The 16,419-nt window shown below is 49.4% G+C and overlaps 6 protein-coding genes across 6 annotated transcripts; 2 read left to right on the top strand and 4 right to left on the bottom strand.

Moving 5' to 3' along the window:
• The first annotated feature begins 151 nt into the window (after positions 1-151).
• AUEXF2481DRAFT_34329 (uncharacterized protein) lies at positions 152-4,657 on the top strand. Its single transcript, XM_013493178.1, has 4 exons — positions 152-473; positions 532-1,030; positions 1,161-3,995; positions 4,048-4,657. Exons 1-4 carry the CDS (start codon positions 391-393, stop codon positions 4,441-4,443), a joined length of 3,813 nt encoding a protein of 1,270 aa, XP_013348632.1. The 5' UTR covers positions 152-390; the 3' UTR covers positions 4,444-4,657.
• A 646-nt stretch (positions 4,658-5,303) lies between these two features.
• Positions 5,304-7,194, bottom strand: AUEXF2481DRAFT_34328 (uncharacterized protein). The gene has a single exon (XM_013493177.1). It carries the CDS (start codon positions 6,943-6,945, stop codon positions 5,398-5,400), a length of 1,548 nt encoding a protein of 515 aa, XP_013348631.1. The 5' UTR covers positions 6,946-7,194; the 3' UTR covers positions 5,304-5,397.
• Positions 7,195-7,641: 447 nt separating this feature from the next.
• On the top strand, positions 7,642-8,651 carry AUEXF2481DRAFT_34327 (uncharacterized protein). The gene has a single exon (XM_013493176.1). It carries the CDS (start codon positions 8,069-8,071, stop codon positions 8,471-8,473), a length of 405 nt encoding a protein of 134 aa, XP_013348630.1. The 5' UTR covers positions 7,642-8,068; the 3' UTR covers positions 8,474-8,651.
• Positions 8,652-9,051: 400 nt separating this feature from the next.
• Positions 9,052-10,791, bottom strand: AUEXF2481DRAFT_34326 (uncharacterized protein). Its single transcript, XM_013493175.1, has 2 exons — positions 10,587-10,791; positions 9,052-10,519 (listed from the first exon to the last, which is right to left on the bottom strand). Exon 2 carries the CDS (start codon positions 10,346-10,348, stop codon positions 9,149-9,151), a length of 1,200 nt encoding a protein of 399 aa, XP_013348629.1. The 5' UTR covers positions 10,349-10,519; positions 10,587-10,791; the 3' UTR covers positions 9,052-9,148.
• Positions 10,792-11,307: 516 nt separating this feature from the next.
• AUEXF2481DRAFT_24491 (uncharacterized protein) lies at positions 11,308-13,413 on the bottom strand (the record flags this gene model as incomplete). Its single annotated transcript, XM_013493174.1, has 9 exons — positions 11,308-11,701; positions 11,750-11,960; positions 12,014-12,119; positions 12,169-12,463; positions 12,519-12,646; positions 12,693-12,975; positions 13,028-13,037; positions 13,087-13,181; positions 13,238-13,413. The coding sequence occupies 9 exons, from the start codon at positions 13,411-13,413 to the stop codon at positions 11,308-11,310; spliced, it is 1,698 nt and encodes a 565-aa protein (XP_013348628.1).
• Positions 13,414-15,050: 1,637 nt separating this feature from the next.
• AUEXF2481DRAFT_84258 (uncharacterized protein) lies at positions 15,051-16,181 on the bottom strand. Its single transcript, XM_013493173.1, has one exon. It carries the CDS (start codon positions 15,807-15,809, stop codon positions 15,294-15,296), a length of 516 nt encoding a protein of 171 aa, XP_013348627.1. The 5' UTR covers positions 15,810-16,181; the 3' UTR covers positions 15,051-15,293.
• Positions 16,182-16,419: the final 238 nt, after the last annotated feature.

Here is a 16,419-nt window from a genome sequence, read left to right as displayed (position 1 = left end):
ATGGGCCAGCAGGCTGGACTTTTAGGCCATCGCTTATACTGACGCGGACTCTATGACCAAGCGGTACCTATTCCGACGATGTGGAGCATGTCGAATTTGCCAGCCTATTCGCAGCGTCAATTGCCGAATCGTCATTTCACATGGCTTCCATCGCGTATGCACACCGCAAGGGACCATAGCTGAAGACTGTTTTCCGGCAATCGCCATCAGGGTCTGATCTATTGACAGCTTGATAAGCGCAATCTGGGACATGCATGAGCCATCAACACACGCTTGCGGTCACGAAACAGCTTGGCAGATAGATTGGTTTCTCTCTTTCTAGGGTCTTGAATCGTCTCTTGTATACATCAGTCGAACGACTCATGGGGTAGTTTTCCGGAGTCGATTGCCATGTCTACTACAGTCGATGTCGAGGCTACGAGCCCACAAGACCGAGCACGTTACGAGAGAAAACGCGAGCACGAGTTCTACAGGTTTGACAGAACCCAAATCCCACTGGCTCGCTTGATGTCAAAGTTAAGTGCCTTTTAGCTACTATGAGCCGCTTCGCATACTCGCCGGACCCGATGCCATATGGACCGACCTCAACTCTTCCGAGACCGACGAGGAACACACACCGACCTCATCCACGGACAAAGCGTTGACAGCGTTTTGCCAACTCGCTGCTCTACGTTTGAAGGCTAGGCGGGCTATGATCTTTTGCTTCGACAGTCAACATGCATATATCCTTGGCGAAGCCACACAGACCCTGTCGTTCGAGGACGATGGTATTCACGACCCCGGAGATGGCCTTTGGCTAGGTATGACCAAGATACCTCGAGGCTCTACCGTCTGCGAGCATACCGTCAACTTACCGAACAACCTTGGAAATAATGCTCAGGACCAAACTGGAGCAAAAATCCATATCGTCAATGATCTATTGGAAGATGTTCGCTTCTCCAATCAGCCTTATGTTGCTGGTGGCATAAAGGCTCGATTCTATGCTGGTGTGCCCATAACGACAGCTAAGGGCTTCAATATCGGTGCTTTTGTACGTTGCCTCGCCTCTACAAGTCTTGAGTTCCTGACTAATTCTAGAGCAGTGGTGAGCGTTAAACACACTTCTGACAATCGTCATGATTCAGCATGGTGTTGATTAGAAGCTGACTCGAGACTGCAACAGTATTCTGGATGACAAACCTCGAGACGGACTCGAAACAAAGGATGTGCGCTTCGTACAAGAGATGGGTTCCCTGGTTATGGAGCATCTGGCTATGCTGAAGGCGCGAGCAGAACAACGCCGAGGTACACTGATGGTGAAGGCTCTCAACTCATTCATGGAGAATGAGCCAGGCGTCCGAGATGAGCGAGCGAGAACACCTCCCACCGCTTCATCTGAAACCTTAGAGGCTATCGCGCAAGCCAGCGAACTTGCCAATGCAGACCTTACGGAGTTGACGGAACACGATATGGAGCAATTGACCCTTCAGCACAAATTAGAGGACGAAAACGCTCTGCTGACGACTGGTCGTACTTTGAACTCACTCGTTGCTGAATCCAACAACACGCCGCCAATACCATCAGAGACTGTGCGTCCGCCCATGTCTCGTAGAGACAGTACGAAGTCAAACGCAGGCTTAGCTACAAAGAAAGAGGAGGACCCACTCAAGCTGCGAGATCAGATCGCAAGCAACGCAATGCAATCCGCCGCGGACTTCATTCGCACTGCAGTAGGCGCGGACGGTGTTCTGTTCCTGGATGCTTCCATGTCGAATTTTGGTGAACTAGCAGATGAGGCCATCGATGTTGCGAAACCAGGACGTGAGCCGGATCTTTTCACAAGCGATACAGAAGGCGCTGGTAGTGCTACAGATACACTGGACAAACCAAATAACCAGGAAGACGTTTCAAAGCCTTGCTCGGTCTTCGGGGCTTCTTACGGGCTGGTACCTGCCAGCTTCACCCCGCCCCATGCAGAGGTTCCCAAGAAACTATTACAATCTCTGCTGAGATGTCATAAACACGGAAAGGTCTTTCTGTATGGGGCAGAGGGCGATTACACGTCCGATACGCATACATCCGACGGCAGTGGTTTCGTCGACACCCAAGTCTTCTCCATGACCCCTATCAACGTTCGTGGAAATAAGGATTCCTTCCAGAGACGGAAGCGCTCAACCAGGTCTGCGCTGGGCAGAAAATTAGGGGCATTGTTCCCCGAAGCGAGGAGTTTGATGCTGCTTGGACTTTGGAATATGTCGAGAGATCGGTGGGACGCCGGCTGTATTGTCTACTCAAACTCTCCCATCCGAGTATTCTCTCTCGAGTCCGAAATGTGCTATCTGAAGGCATTCTGCGATGTCATCACGGCAAAGATTGGAAGACTAGACATGGAGATGTCACACAAAGTCAAATCCGACTTCTTATCAAGCATCAGCCATGAGCTTCGCAGTCCGCTCCACGGCATTCTTGGAACAGCTGAGTTTGTTTCTGATATGATTCACGACCATGAGGCCTCAGATATGATTGGTCAGATTCAAGTGTGCGGGCAGACATTACTTGATGTTGTGGACCATCTCCTCGATTTTTCTAAGGTCAACTCGGTTTCCAAACACAACAGGAAACAGCTACAGACTAGCGTTGATCAAAGGAACCGTAATCGCTCTGCCGGTCTCAGCAGGACTGAAACGCTCGGTGGCATGGTCGTGGAAAAAACGAACGTCTTGCTTGATGAACTGACGGAGGAGGTCATTGACACTGCAGTCTACTCGTTCTGCTGCTCCAAAGACGGACAGACACTCAACCAACGCAAAGTCACAGTGATCACCGACATTGACCCCAGTGCTTTGTCTTTGAATTGCAGCATTGCGGTAGGGGCCTGGAAACGATTGTGCATCAATATCATAAACAACGCTCTCAAGTACACTGAGAGAGGTTATATTGTCGCGGCCTTGAAGCTGATACCGCCAACGGAAAGGCAGAGGCGTTCACGTGTGCGCCTGACAATCACGGACAGCGGCAAAGGTATCTCGAAGGAGTTCTTGACAAGTCAACTTTTCCGTGCGTTTGCTCAAGAAGACGATCTTTCGGAGGGCACTGGCTTAGGTATGTCGATGGTCGCTAAGATTGTCAAGAATCTTGGAGGACACATCGACGTCCAGAGTAAAAAGGATGTTGGCACGACCGTTGCAGTCACTATGCCCCTCGACGTCAGGGGAGCTGGAGACGCTCAGCGTATTCACAGCCGAACTCTATCCTCTGGACCAAACATGATTTCCATGCAATGTCTGGGCTTTGCCCCTACTGAGCAATATCGAGAGAAGACGATCATGGCCGGTCGTGATTTCCAAATAGAGACCTTACGGAAAACATGTCGACAGCTCAACGTCATGTTATCACCCTCGAGCTGGTCCTCGCCGAGCTCCTTCGATCTAGCGATGGTCATAGAAGAAGATGTTCCGGAGCTTCTGAGACTGCTACAACCATCCTTGATAAGAACACCGCACGCTGGTACCGATATGACACAACAACTACGGACGAAACCTCTTTTGGTCATTTGCAGAAATTGCCGGTCACGCCGCGATCTGAAGGAGTCTGCACTGAATCAGCTGGTGCACGGTCACATCGAATACGTGGCACAACCTTGTGGTCCACGCAAGCTCGCTGCCGCCATCAGAAGGTGTCTCAGTGACACGCCTCAAGACGACCAATGGTCAGAGAACACTCCGACGCCTCCAGGTACGTCGTTACAGAAGCCATCCGACCCCGGATATCCCTTCCCAACTAGACGTCAATCCGAAGACCCCAATATGACAACGCCGCGACCCAACGATCAAAAGTTTTTCAAGGAAGAGGCTCAGGACGACAAACCTCCGGCGCTACCTAAAGACTCACCAATAGCGGGTTTCGAGCAGCAGACGACTGTGACGACTGTCACGACGAAAACGACGCAGGTCAAGACTACAACAGGAACCAACGTTGATCCGTCCAAACCGACGCTACTGCTCGTAGATGACAATGTAAGCGACACTAAACACAAAGAAATAGGCACCAGACTGACATAATCCATAGGCCGTAAATCTCCGTCTAATCACAGCCTATGCCAAAAAGCATGGCCACGCCAAACTCACAGCAACAAATGGTCTCGAAGCTTTCGAAGCCTACAAAGCAGCAGCTCTAGGCAACGCTCCCACAACGCCCAAACCAGAAGTCGTACTCATGGATATCTCCATGCCAGTCATGGATGGCTTTGAAGCCACACGCCAGATCCGCGCTTTTGAACGCAGTCAAGATGTCACACCTGCGACCATCATTGCATTGACAGGCTTGGGGAGCGCGGAAGCTCAAGAAGAAGCGTTTGTCTCTGGGATTGATTTGTTCTTGACTAAACCTATCAAATTGGATAGACTCACCAAGAGTTTGAATGAGATTAGGGAGGGGAATCTACAGGGGGGCTTAGAGGGTTGAGACAGTGGTGGGTTTGGTTTAGGTAGAACAGGGGAACGATTGGATGAAATTGAATCGAGGCTGGATCCTTGTCATTAAGCAACACTCACTTTTGCCTCTTTGTCCTAACTCTCTCCATTCTACGACGATTCAGAACAACGTAGAGATGTGAGAGACTTTGTTATCCTGCAGTAACAGCTTCTTGCAGGGTGAGGTGCCGGTATATATCACGGAGGTTCGAGAAGTCGTCGTGGCTTGAGGGAGCTACAAATGTTACGTACTGTATGTAGCACACGGTAAAGCTTACGACCATCTTTCGTGGGCTGAACATTCTTGTGCGATTTGGGAAGAGTATCGCTCGCGCCAGGGTGCTTCCCTCGACAACGACAAGATGCTCCATGAAAATGACTTTCTATCACGACTGCGCATCTTGGGTCGTTCTTAGGTACAGTCGTTCATTATTTGTAGTTTAGCTATCTGATATCGTCAGAATCTGCAGCTCATAGTCGAGATATTGGGTAGCGTAATCTGTCCATTTGTTTTTGTGCACCGATGGAGCTGACGACTTCCTGCCCAGGTAAAACCACCGCCGAAACGTGGTCAATTTGTTGTCCGTAGTCTATCCATAAACATCTTTCGAATGGTCTTCAGATTGCATCAGACAACACTCAACACTTTGGAGACTATATAAATTAGGGGGGGACGCATGATTGTGCAGCGCGGGAATGGGCATCTACACCAGGGCTTGGCGTGGAACGAGACAGCCGCTCGCTGGACAACAATGCGACCGACTAAAGATCTTTTGTGTACAAGGAGCGACTCCGGATCTTCGTCAGGATTGCACAATGCAAGTGCGAACGACTTCGTGTTACAAGATCAAGAAGGCACGGTTAAAGCTTGCCTCTTAAGTGGACACATGTCTAACATTTCAAGAGACTTGGGTTATCTACTGATGGGGATCTATAGTGGGTGTGGTTAGAGTATGAAGGCGCCGAATACGACGGATAGTAAAAGAGCGCCAGTCAAAAACACGATACCTTCAGCGGGTATGCCAGACATCAGACTGATAGCTCCACTGCTGATATCGGTAGACTGCGGACCGGAAGTCTGTCCAACGGCATTGGTAGCAGTATACAATGAGTAGCTGACTGATGCAGTAGCAGTACCAGCAACACGCTGAGTCTGATTGGTACTAAGCTCAGCAGGTTGATTTGTCGCATTCAGAATACCATGAGGACCAGCTTCTACAGCGACGATATTCGAATTGGTGGCTGAAAGACGTGCTTGAGCGATTGAGACTTGTCCGTTGTCCAGGTCGTACACCCAGTAGCCTGCACGAATGATGGGATCACCGAGGAGGTAGAACTTCGACCCTGAAGCAGCTGGCTTGATCATCATTAGACAAGCATCCTCACCCCCGATTTTTGCGATAGACCCATCAGTTTTGGCTGCAGGTACAAAGAAGGAGGAAAGGGGAATATCCAGTTTGGCTGTGTTGGTTCCGTTGCCGGAGAGCGTAAAGGTGAAGGATGTCTCATTTGAGATCTTGCTGCAGGCCATGACTGCATTGGTCTTTGTGACCGTGACGCCGGTCATGTTGACTACCTTGTTGTAGACGTCCGTAGGCACTGTCCAATCTGAAGCGCCAGAGTCCGGATAGACAAACTCTTGAATCTCGTTGGGTGCAACAATCGTCTCCTCCACGCCATCTCCACGCTTCATCATGACCTCATCAAGATACATGAAGAATGCCTGGACCATTTTTCCGTTCACTCCCGCTTGCACCAAGTTCAAGGTGGTAAGATTGCCAGTGTACTTCTCGGTATCAACACCGCCGAATAAGATAGAGCCGTAGCTGTTCACTTCATTGAGATAGAGACTAAAGACACGCGAGGCAATGGCTCCAGCTCCGACAAGCGACTCGACAAAAGTTGGATAATACGGTTGACCTTTTTTGACAGCCTCCATGGCCGAATAACCAAGACCCATGATGCCGGCATAACTGCTGTCGCCGAGGAAATTACCTTCAGCTTGACCGGCTATACCAAAGTGAGCACCAGAAACAACGACGTCGCCGACCTGGATCACATCGGTTGCAAGATCTGCGACAAAACCAGAATCGGTACCAGTCTCGCCATAATTTGCATCTAGGGCACTAGATGTGATCATCTCAAAGGTGGATGAGGCCGATGCGTTGTAAGTCCCGCCTAGACATTTCGCGCCCTTTTCTTTGCAGAATGGAGCGTCGGAGGGGACGAGGATTGTATCCGCGCTTCCAGTGTCAAGAATTGCGGTCTGAAGTTGACCTGGCGTTCCGACGGTGAAGTTGACAAAGTACTTCATTCCCAATTGACCGGCAAAGTTGGTGAGAACTGCAGACTCAGAGGTCCCGTCCACATCACGTTCAGCGACACGTGAAAGTTCTGAATGTGGTTCACTCCTGAGCGAGAACTCGAGCGGGCCTGTGGCCAGAGCAGATGAAGCGAAGACTGAAAGCAGTGGTAGCGACGTGCTATACTTCATCGTACAAATGATGTTGTCGACAAGAAGATATGTTGGGGAAGTGACAACAACAAGATGTTGGAGAGGGAAGGAAGATGGTCTCCAGGAAGCGATCAGATATCCTGTTTCATATTGGCATGCCTACACCGTGGCGCAGAGAATGCGGTCAAGAATTGGCGACTCATAGCTGTTCAAGTTGTTATTAGAGGAAACATCATCGCGCAGATCTTGATGCTACAATCATGCAGGGCGCCTAGGCTGCGTTGGTTGGTTGGTTGGTCTGGACAATATCAGATAAATTGCATTTCGTTCCTGCTGGGTCGCGGACTGAATCCTTCAGCTTTAGCGCCTCAGGCGATCAATCATGCTTGCATAATACTTTTGTGTCATACACAACTTTTCGTTGCACAAAGCATAAAATATGCTCATTCGACTCTGGTAGCCTGTGGAGCGCGAACTTATCTGGCGTCTACTTACGCTGATCATATTGTTTGCGATATAAATCCCAGGCTCAAGTTTCGTAAGTGTCTTGCGGTATGCATGCCCGTGGAGGATGGATCTCTTTGCTGCAAGCTCAAACAGAAATAGAAACAAACGAAACCCAGCCACCACGTGCTGCGGAGAAAATCTGCGGCGCTCATCAACAGCAACCTCAGTATTCGAACTTAGCATTCTATTTTCTGCTACACTATCACAATGATCAACTCAGAGGATAGTGACGGACTTAGCACCCCATGTTCGACCCACTCGTCCAACAAATTGTTGCTCAGATGAATCCTGTTCAATTCAGCATGTTGGCCATCCTGAGGCGGATTGCGAGGCTCAGATACCAACGCCAACAGTGGATTCCATCCTTTCGCGTAGTAGCACTTCGACGAAGATCGCAACAACAGAAGGTAGGTCTTGCTCGAGGTCTCTGAGATTCCGTAAGAGACTCGGACGCAGGAAGGTATATAAACCTCTTCGAAGTCCAGCGAAAAGGAAATCATCAAGCGACTCAGCAACCAAACAACCAAAGCATCCAAAGCCACTCAGCTCTTCAAACACCCTTCACAAACACTACTTCATCCACCCTACAATTTACCAAAACATCCTCAATACTTCATTCAAGATGCAATTCTCTACCATCATCATCGCTATCACCATGGCTCTTGCCTCCTCCGCCGAAGCCAAGAAGGGTCTTCACGGCAAAGGTTTCACCGGCGACGGTGTCCTCCAGGCTGGCGCTCAATTCGCCGGTGGTGTCGTTGGCGGTCTCATCGGTCGTCGCGGCATTCACGAGCGCCGCGCAATTGACCCTCTCGATTCTGTTCCTCAGTACAACTACGACATGTGCCGCGAATCTCTCAACGGCGCCACTCTCACTTTCACCCCTGCTGGACCTGGCGGCTTCCAGGTCGCTGGTGTTCCTTCTACTTGCATGGTCCTCGCTACCACCTTGACTGGTAGCTTCAATGCTGGTTACCCCATTCCTCTTGGTGCCGACTCTCTCAAGTTCAGTGGCCTCACTGATGAGGAGTTGAAGGAGCTCCAGTCTTACTTCCACTAGATGGACAGTGTCATCCGCTCGACTTCAATTGCCACTAAGACCCTGATTGTGTGGTATATGGCCTGATCTGAAGGACAGGCCGATAGTGATAGTGACGGACTCTGGTGTTTTCTTATTCTCTCTGCTTTGGTCTCAGTTTCTTGTTCTGTTTGCTCTTTCCTTGTTTGTATCTCGCTCGCTAGTTTGATTAGATTTCAATTTTTCAGCTTCGTGTTTCACCAAAACTTACTTTTCGTCCTCCTTGCCTAGTGATTTTTGTAGTTCAGGATTTCGACCAGTGGTTTTAAATTGTCCTTCGACGAGAAAAGCGGGAGTCACACTGAATCCGATCTTAATTCCGGTTTTGTAAAACTAGAGGTCAGTAGAGTATCTTTGTAGTCTGATTTAAGTTGACTCTCGAGGTAATTTCAGTTTAAGTTGTGTCGGATTAAGGTTCGTCTCACTCCCAGCTGACAGGTGTGGTGTACTTGTATGCACCAACGTAATTTAGACTACAGATCAAGTTGATTGCCCGAGCTCCTTGCTTGACACCATTAGTAATGCGCTTTACTGAACATTTTTTGCTCCAGTTATTTGTGGTGATGAGAAAATTCAGAAGTTGTAATTTATGTCAAATATGCTCGTCGTCTATCATGACTATATACAAAATTGCACGAATGTCAAGGTGCTGAACATCTACTTTCCACTCAATAGACTGCCAAAAATCCCGAGTCCCTGTGCTCTGTTCTTCCTCTCAATTTCTCTGAGCATCTCGCCGTGCACCTCAGGGTATGACCATTTTGGTGCTGCCCAGAACCAGAACGTCAAGACCCAGATGTATCCAGTCGTCCTACAGAGCCATCGAGGCAGAAGTCGACGTATCGGTCGAAGAAGATACAAAGCCATGCCCTCTATCGCTATTACGAGAAAGTTGATACAGTAGAATGCCATGTCGTCAATGGCCTCTGTAGGCTTTCCTCTCTGCAAGGAGACCATAGCATGAGCGACTCCAGAGATGAGGAAGACAAGCAAGGCAAGAAAAGTCTTCTCCGATCTTGGACCAAGACTGCCGATGTGCAATTTGCTTGCAAGAAGTTTTGCGATACTCAAGTAAGGCTTGTGTACCAGACGATGCCAGAATCTACCCCAGTAGCGACGAAGGGTATATGCTTCCAGAGGACTTCCAAACATCGATGGCCACTCTTCAGGGGAATCAAGCCCTAGCACTCCAACGAAGATGATGCTCAAAAAAGTGTGCGCGGCATCAACGTCGACGAAGCTGAGCCAAATCCAACGGAAGGTGAAGACGATACGGATATAAGTCTCGCGTAAGGTGACAGGTTCACTTGCTTCGAACAATGGCAATCGGCGGAAGTAGATCTGGGCGTACTGATCAAACTCCCACGGTTCGACAGGGCCAAAGAGAAGGGGTATGATTGGAGTGAACAGGTGTACTGTGGCCTGCCAGTAGACAAAGAGTCTAAACAGTTGAGTTGCCGCGAAAACGATCAGGGGCCTTCCACAAATAGGTTTTTCGGGAGTAGAAAAGGTGGGTCGGAATTTGTCAAGGTGCCGCACATCAAAGAGAAGCTTATAAGCAGCTTTGATGTCCCACTGCTTCCTGGTATTACTCTGCACCGTAATCTTGTCGATGTACAACAACGATATGATGTTGGCCATCCATATCAGAACTGCGAGTCCCCAGATACCGTCCAGCGAAGCGGGCCATGTGAAATATTTGAATGTTGCAAAAGCACGCCACGCAGGCATGACGAAGATGGGAAAGCATGTACTCCTGAGATGCTGAGGAAGGTTCAAGAGAACATAGAACGCCAAGCTTGCAGTCGAGAGATAGGCAATAGGAACGACCGGTGAAATCCAGGTGTAAAGATCCATGTTTTCGTCTGGCCTGTTGATGTAGTGGCCCTCGAGTCATCAAGAGCTGCAATAAGTTGATGCGAGAGAAACTTGTTTCCCTTTTGTTGTTGTCGACCGAGGCGTATGTGGCGATTGCTACGGATTGATATGTCTGATCGCATCGTTCCTGTAGTATTTTTATAGCAGGATCTGAATGTTGGTGATTTATTTTTGGTCTGATAGATCGGCAACTGGACGCTCGGGTTGGAAGTTTTACCTGTGACAAACATCATGCTAAGTGCTGTTCTTGCCTCGTGGTTATCACTCGAGCGATCCTGCAACGCAACGTCTGTGTGCGCTGAACTTTGTCATCTCCACTCTCTACGATTACCTGTCGAAAGCCACAGTCGTATCTTACATTCAAAAATCTGGCGACGTATTCGATGACATCGCTGCAAGTCTGGGCAGTATGAGTCAAGTGCGACAGTACACACACAGGCAGGACGGAAGGGAGGAAGGAAGGAAGCAAGGAAGGATCGAAGTTGTGATGATGTGTAGCGGGGTGCAACGTGTTGCAAGGAGATCAATTAGGCGCACGGCCAGCCAACACCGCCAGCCAACACAGCCACCCCGCATTGAACAACAAATGGATCTTTCGAGTCAGCTCAGCAATATGGTACATTGAGACTTACGACGAGTCCAGGTCGAAAAAATCGAGACGATATGTGACGCTGAGAGCCTTTGAGCATTTCAAGAACAATACACAAGATTAAAAGAGGCTGGTAGCCCTGAGTACAAAGTATATATTACTACGAAGGATATGCTGAATGTACAGCAGGGCAGCACCTGTATGCCTGAGTCTTGTGTTGGTGTGAATCACGATGAACGATGATCAAAGCCAACTGGTGAGGCTGCGAACTCTTTTATGGATAGCCACATTTTCTACTAAGTGATCAAGGAGTTCAGCAGCGAGAAGTCTCATCGGAACAAGCCTGCGCTCAGAACAGAGAGTTGTAGACTTTCTTGGCGTAACCCATGGGTCCCTTCTTCTGCTTCTCACCGAGCATGCGTTCGTCGTCAGACAAGCGCTCGATTTCTCTCATGCCAGTGTAAATGTCAATGTCTGAAGTCTTGATCCAGATGGGTCTGTCTGCCGGTCTCTTGAACCAACTGTAGACTTTCCAGAGGAAGTAGAGGAACACAAGTAGAGGACCGGCAAGATAAGACTGGAACCAGGCACTGGCGTTCAAGTTGGGGCCGCCGATGGGATAGAGCGCGACATAGAACTGAGCGAGGAGCGCAAGGACGGTGATGAGCATGACGAAGTACGATCCCCAGACACCGGCGGAGGCCTTGTAAGGTAGCTCGTCCAGAGTGTGGCCGTTGAGTTTCCTGCTAGAATTAGCCATTATTGCATTCGTGAACTGAGTGTCGACTTACCAAGCTGCGCGGAATCGCACGTGCGCTAGACCAATTCCTCCATAGATGAAGAGGATAGAAAGACCCGACAAGGCAAGAAGCCAGCCGAAGATATCTCCTCCATTGGGCGCCAAGTTGATGAATGCGAGGCAACCGAAAAGAACCTGCAAAATGATGACATTCAAGGGGCGACCCTTCTTGTCGACGTATGCGAGAAACTTGGGTGCCATGCCTGGGAGTCGTGGTCAGATTGCGTGAATTGTCGCTGGCGGGACGAATACATACCGTTTGCAGCCAAAGCTTGGATTGTGCGAGTTGAGCCGAAAGTACATGAATTGGCGACACTCATGACTGCGACGAGAATGACAGCGTTAAAGATGGAAGGAAGCACCTGAGAATATCAGCCATTCTGAACTAACGTCCATGGAGAAAATACACACCTTGATGCCAGCAAGTTTGATCGCAAGGACGAAAGGCGAGTAACGAGACGAAGATCCTGGGCCGCTGTAGATCTCAGGGTCCGATGGTACGACGAGACCGATGAGCAGAAGATTCACACCGTAGAAGATGATGATACGGAAGATGACCTGCTTCGAAGCTTTTGGGATTTCCTTCTTGGGGTTGATTGTTTCAGCTGCAGCCAGACCGGTAAGCTCAGTACCGGTGTAAGCAAATGCAGCGGTGACGAAAACGCTACAGAAACCATGGAAACCGTTGCGGAAGGTGTTTTGGGAGCTATTTTGACTCGTTAGTCTTTCTGGCTAGCCATATGCGGCTTTTAAAAACGAACATGATCTTGCCACCAATATAACCTCTGCCAGATGGATCACCGGGGATGCCGCCTGTGTCAATGATGACTCCGAGGATCATGAAGCCGACGCAGGCAAGAATCTTGATGACACTAAGGACGTATTCGACCTGTCCAATCAGCTTGTGGCCTCCAACGTGGTTCCAATCAACTTACCTCGCCATAGCCTCTGACGCCGAAGAATTGAATGACGACGAGGGCTACGAGCAAAGGAACGATGAAAGCACTGGCATTAACGTTCAAAGATCCTTCCCAGTAGTGAATGATGTTGACAGCAGCGGAGATCTCGTAGGGAAGGACTGTAAGCCAACTGATAGCGTACTCCCAAGCGCAAGCAAAACCGAAGGATGGATCGACAAAGCGACAGATGTACATGGCGAAAGCACCATTGATTGGGTACATAACCGACATTTCTGCAAGGGCCTGCATCATGAAGTAGCTAGAGAAATGTGTCAGCAGGTGGACACCGTATCGATGAAAGGCGGTCATACACTTGTAAACCTGGAGACAGTTAGCAAGCGCACCTCAATTATTGGGAGTAATTACGAACCGACGAGCATGAAGCCAATGAGAACCGAGCCAGGGCCACCACTCTGGAAAGCAGAACCAGAGCCGATGAAAAGACCAGCGCCAATTGCACCACCACTGATAGAAGACTTCGTCAGTAGAGGGATAGGTTGAGGTTAATTAACAAGACTTACATGGCAATCATCTGCATGTGTCTGCCCTTCAGCTCCCTGTGGAGCTCATTTTGATCACCGACGACCACATCGTGGACTTCTGGGCCAGTTCCGAGTTGTTGGCCGTGTAGATGGTCACCAAGCGACGCGGAATGCGCATGCTTCTCGCCGTAAGTCTTTTCGTCGTTATCACTCATGTTTGCGACGCAAGAGCAGATCAGAGGAAAACGTGAAGCGGGAATGCGACTGCGGCCAGCCTTGTTTTGAGGCGATTCGGCGGGTGCGGGAAATTCATTGCGGAATGCAACCATTCGTGGACTATCGTACAACGTCTCATTGATAAGCTCTCACTCGTCCAGTGAAGCGAGCGCCACCTACGGCTCGCCGAAGTCACTTATCTCCAGCAAGCCTCGGTGCCAAAATTGGCCCCTGGCGATAAGTCAGATGACTAGGTAATGATCCCATGAATCCTACGTACACCATACAAAGGATTTGAGCGCCGTTTGGTTATCGCCAACTCACTACCACATACGATTGGCCTTCCCCATCATCCTCGTTGCCTTCCTCTTACAGACTAGTTCTCCACACCCCGCACTCGCCGCCTCGTTCTCGATGTTCGCGTTGCGGAGGATCATCTTGGCACGCTAAGCCCTCTCGGCTGATTGTTAGCAGTAGCTTCTCTAAGACGGTATCTCTTCATATCATGCTTAGGACTTGCTTGGATATGTACCAAGCGCCAAGTCGAGATCGTGTCTTGGTTCTGATCAGAGAGGAGTCGTTACGGTTGCCTACCACTGCGAACAAATTAGCGCATTCTCACGCCACTCAGCTCCCGTCCGACAATCCACTGCCAGACTGCTGTCTCGAAGACGGTCCGATGTTTGGCATGATAAGGGATCCCGGCGTCGCCGAATCCTTCGATTGCCTATTGGTAGCGATAATTGTCAGCTGTTGTACTATCGAAGTCGAGGGAAATGATGAGACTGGGTGATAGTGAAGGGAGGCCAGCGTAAGACATTACAGATATGCTGACAGCACGAAATGTGTGGTTGGAGTCAGAGGAGGGGTTTTCAGTCAGACGTTGTCCTGATTCGAGAGCTTCGCAGCAACAGACGCCTTCTCTTGCGGCAAGGTGACCATCTGTCCCGTATGGTCTAGGATTTTGTACCCCTCCTCCACCAATGACCTATCGACTGCATGTTGAGAATTGTGGTTGACCTGACATTGGTTGAGTTACATTAAATGTTCCCGCCGTGTTGGTTCCTTGCAGAACACGTACGAGGAAGGTTCCAGATGCTTCATACAGGATAATCTGCATACAAGCACATGCGACCTTCCACACTCCCGCGCCGGTCAATTGATAGTTGCGTTTAGCACGAAGGAGGGTCGCGTCGCTTTACGAGCGAGGAAGTCGCAATGGTAAGCGACATGTTCGCGTAGGTCTTCCTCTTGCGCAAATGTTTGTTTGACTTTGAATCGTGATAATCCTCTTACGCATCTGGACCTAAAGGTGATCTCCAGCGAGAGCAAAATTGTATCGAATTGAGCCATAGATTAGCGAGACCACCCAGGTCGTCAGGACAAAACAAAACGTACAGCAGCAGGGATTCCCACGTGGTCACCCACCGTAGTACTAATCTGCCGTTCAACTGCTTATGTATGGCAGAGCGGACGGGATGCCCAGTTTTCAGCTGACTGTGGCCGTACGTGCAGATTGTGCTGTTGTAATCGAATATGATCTTTTTACAAAATGCTATCCAATCAGGGTATTTGCTCTTACACGATTGCGCCCCAGCCGGTATTCAGTTCTTTCAGTAACCCGATCTTTGTGAGGCGCCTTCATCCATATGTGCCTGCCAAAAGGTAACCAAATGGATAACGACACTGATAAGCAGCATTGAGCGATTTGATATGGCTGTTCAATTGACAGTGATAAATTTGGCGTCGTGAGATGGTCGTCGATAGAGATGAGAATCCACCACACTCGAAACCAATTACGGAAGCTTAATTTTTCCTTCTGTAAACTGGTTCCACTATCCCGGATGATTTCTCTCCATGTGTATTGCCGTTATGCTTTTCAAATACTGGAAGGCATCGTCTTGCTACCTCCAACTCTACAACCCTCAGCGTCTATAGCAGCCTGTCCATAACAACTACTAATGCCACTCATCTGACCACTGGCTAAGAAGTCCCATGTTGTACCGTCATTAGGAGGAGATGTGAATTCACAGTCACTAACATCATTCCCATTGCGGCGGACCGAGGCGTCTCTAAGAATATCACCATTTCCCAATGTATCATCCCAGTTCCTACCGTAGATCTTGAACAACTTGTCCAAACTGCTGGAAAAGCCGGTGGAGCAACTGGCTCTTAGTTCAGCAGCAGAGCTTGTGGGGGAGTAGATGGTGGAGCCAATGTTGATTCTGCCGTAACTCGTACATTCTTGGACACCAGCCATGATTGACTGGCCGATTTTTGTTGTGGTATACCAGCTGTCCAGCATGGTCGGTGAGGAATTATGTATGACAGACGGCTTGTTGTCGAGAGAGGCCAGCAGTCTGTGTTGTTCTGGCCATATTCGGTATCGTCTCATACTCAGATATCGGGCTGTGAAGGTGGAAGTGACATGTGAAGGGATGCAAGAGTACCTAGCTCTTGACTGTTGGCGTGCGCAATGTTATGTGTCGCGTATCAGACTACCTGATTCAGTCCTCGTGGAGCACAGATCCAGTTTTAAGTGAGCGTTCGGAATTGGAGACCACAGGAAGCTCTAGGGTAATCTGGACAGCAAAAATCATTATTTGTCGCGCTTGCGCGTGAGCGGTGTTGACTTGAGAAATGCGGTTTGTGCGCCGCACGAAAAGCCAACTTGCGTGGAACAAAGTGCTTACAATTAGAGTCTCAGGGACCGTCTTGTTCTGACGGCTAGATAGAGGACTTCGAATGCGTACAACTTGGTCTACTGGCAAGAACATCGCGCAAGGATGTCACGATAGTGCCAATATTCAAATGGCTGCCACCAAGATCGGAAAGTCTTTGCCATTCTTGGCGTGCTCTCAACTGATGGGCATTGGAAGTGCCCCGGTGGAAGGAGCGAGTGACACACCGCCTTTCGAGTCCACTCCATGTTGACATCCTGCACTTTGACAACAACATCAGACTCTGACCCTTGAGTATTCCAACATGCACTATCATTTGTCCAG

This window comes from Aureobasidium subglaciale, assembly GCF_000721755.1.
Source record: "Aureobasidium subglaciale EXF-2481 unplaced genomic scaffold scaffold_0, whole genome shotgun sequence".
Classification (NCBI taxonomy): domain Eukaryota; kingdom Fungi; phylum Ascomycota; class Dothideomycetes; order Dothideales; family Saccotheciaceae; genus Aureobasidium; species Aureobasidium subglaciale.
This window is presented reverse-complemented; position numbering and strand designations above follow the sequence as displayed.

Excerpts from the sequence above, each read along its gene's own strand:
- AUEXF2481DRAFT_34329 (XM_013493178.1), top strand. The coding sequence starts at position 391 with ATGTCTACTACAGTCGATGTCGAGGCTACGAGCCCACAAGACCGAGCA. Across the intron at positions 474-531 it reads CGCGAGCACGAGTTCTACAG|CTACTATGAGCCGCTTCGCA; the intron begins GTTTGACAGAAC and ends AGTGCCTTTTAG. Across the intron at positions 1,031-1,160 it reads GCTTCAATATCGGTGCTTTT|AGTATTCTGGATGACAAACC; the intron begins GTACGTTGCCTC and ends CGAGACTGCAAC.
- AUEXF2481DRAFT_34328 (XM_013493177.1), bottom strand. The coding sequence starts at position 6,945 with ATGAAGTATAGCACGTCGCTACCACTGCTTTCAGTCTTCGCTTCATCT.
- AUEXF2481DRAFT_34327 (XM_013493176.1), top strand. The coding sequence starts at position 8,069 with ATGGCTCTTGCCTCCTCCGCCGAAGCCAAGAAGGGTCTTCACGGCAAA.
- AUEXF2481DRAFT_34326 (XM_013493175.1), bottom strand. The coding sequence starts at position 10,348 with ATGGATCTTTACACCTGGATTTCACCGGTCGTTCCTATTGCCTATCTC.
- AUEXF2481DRAFT_84258 (XM_013493173.1), bottom strand. The coding sequence starts at position 15,809 with ATGAGACGATACCGAATATGGCCAGAACAACACAGACTGCTGGCCTCT.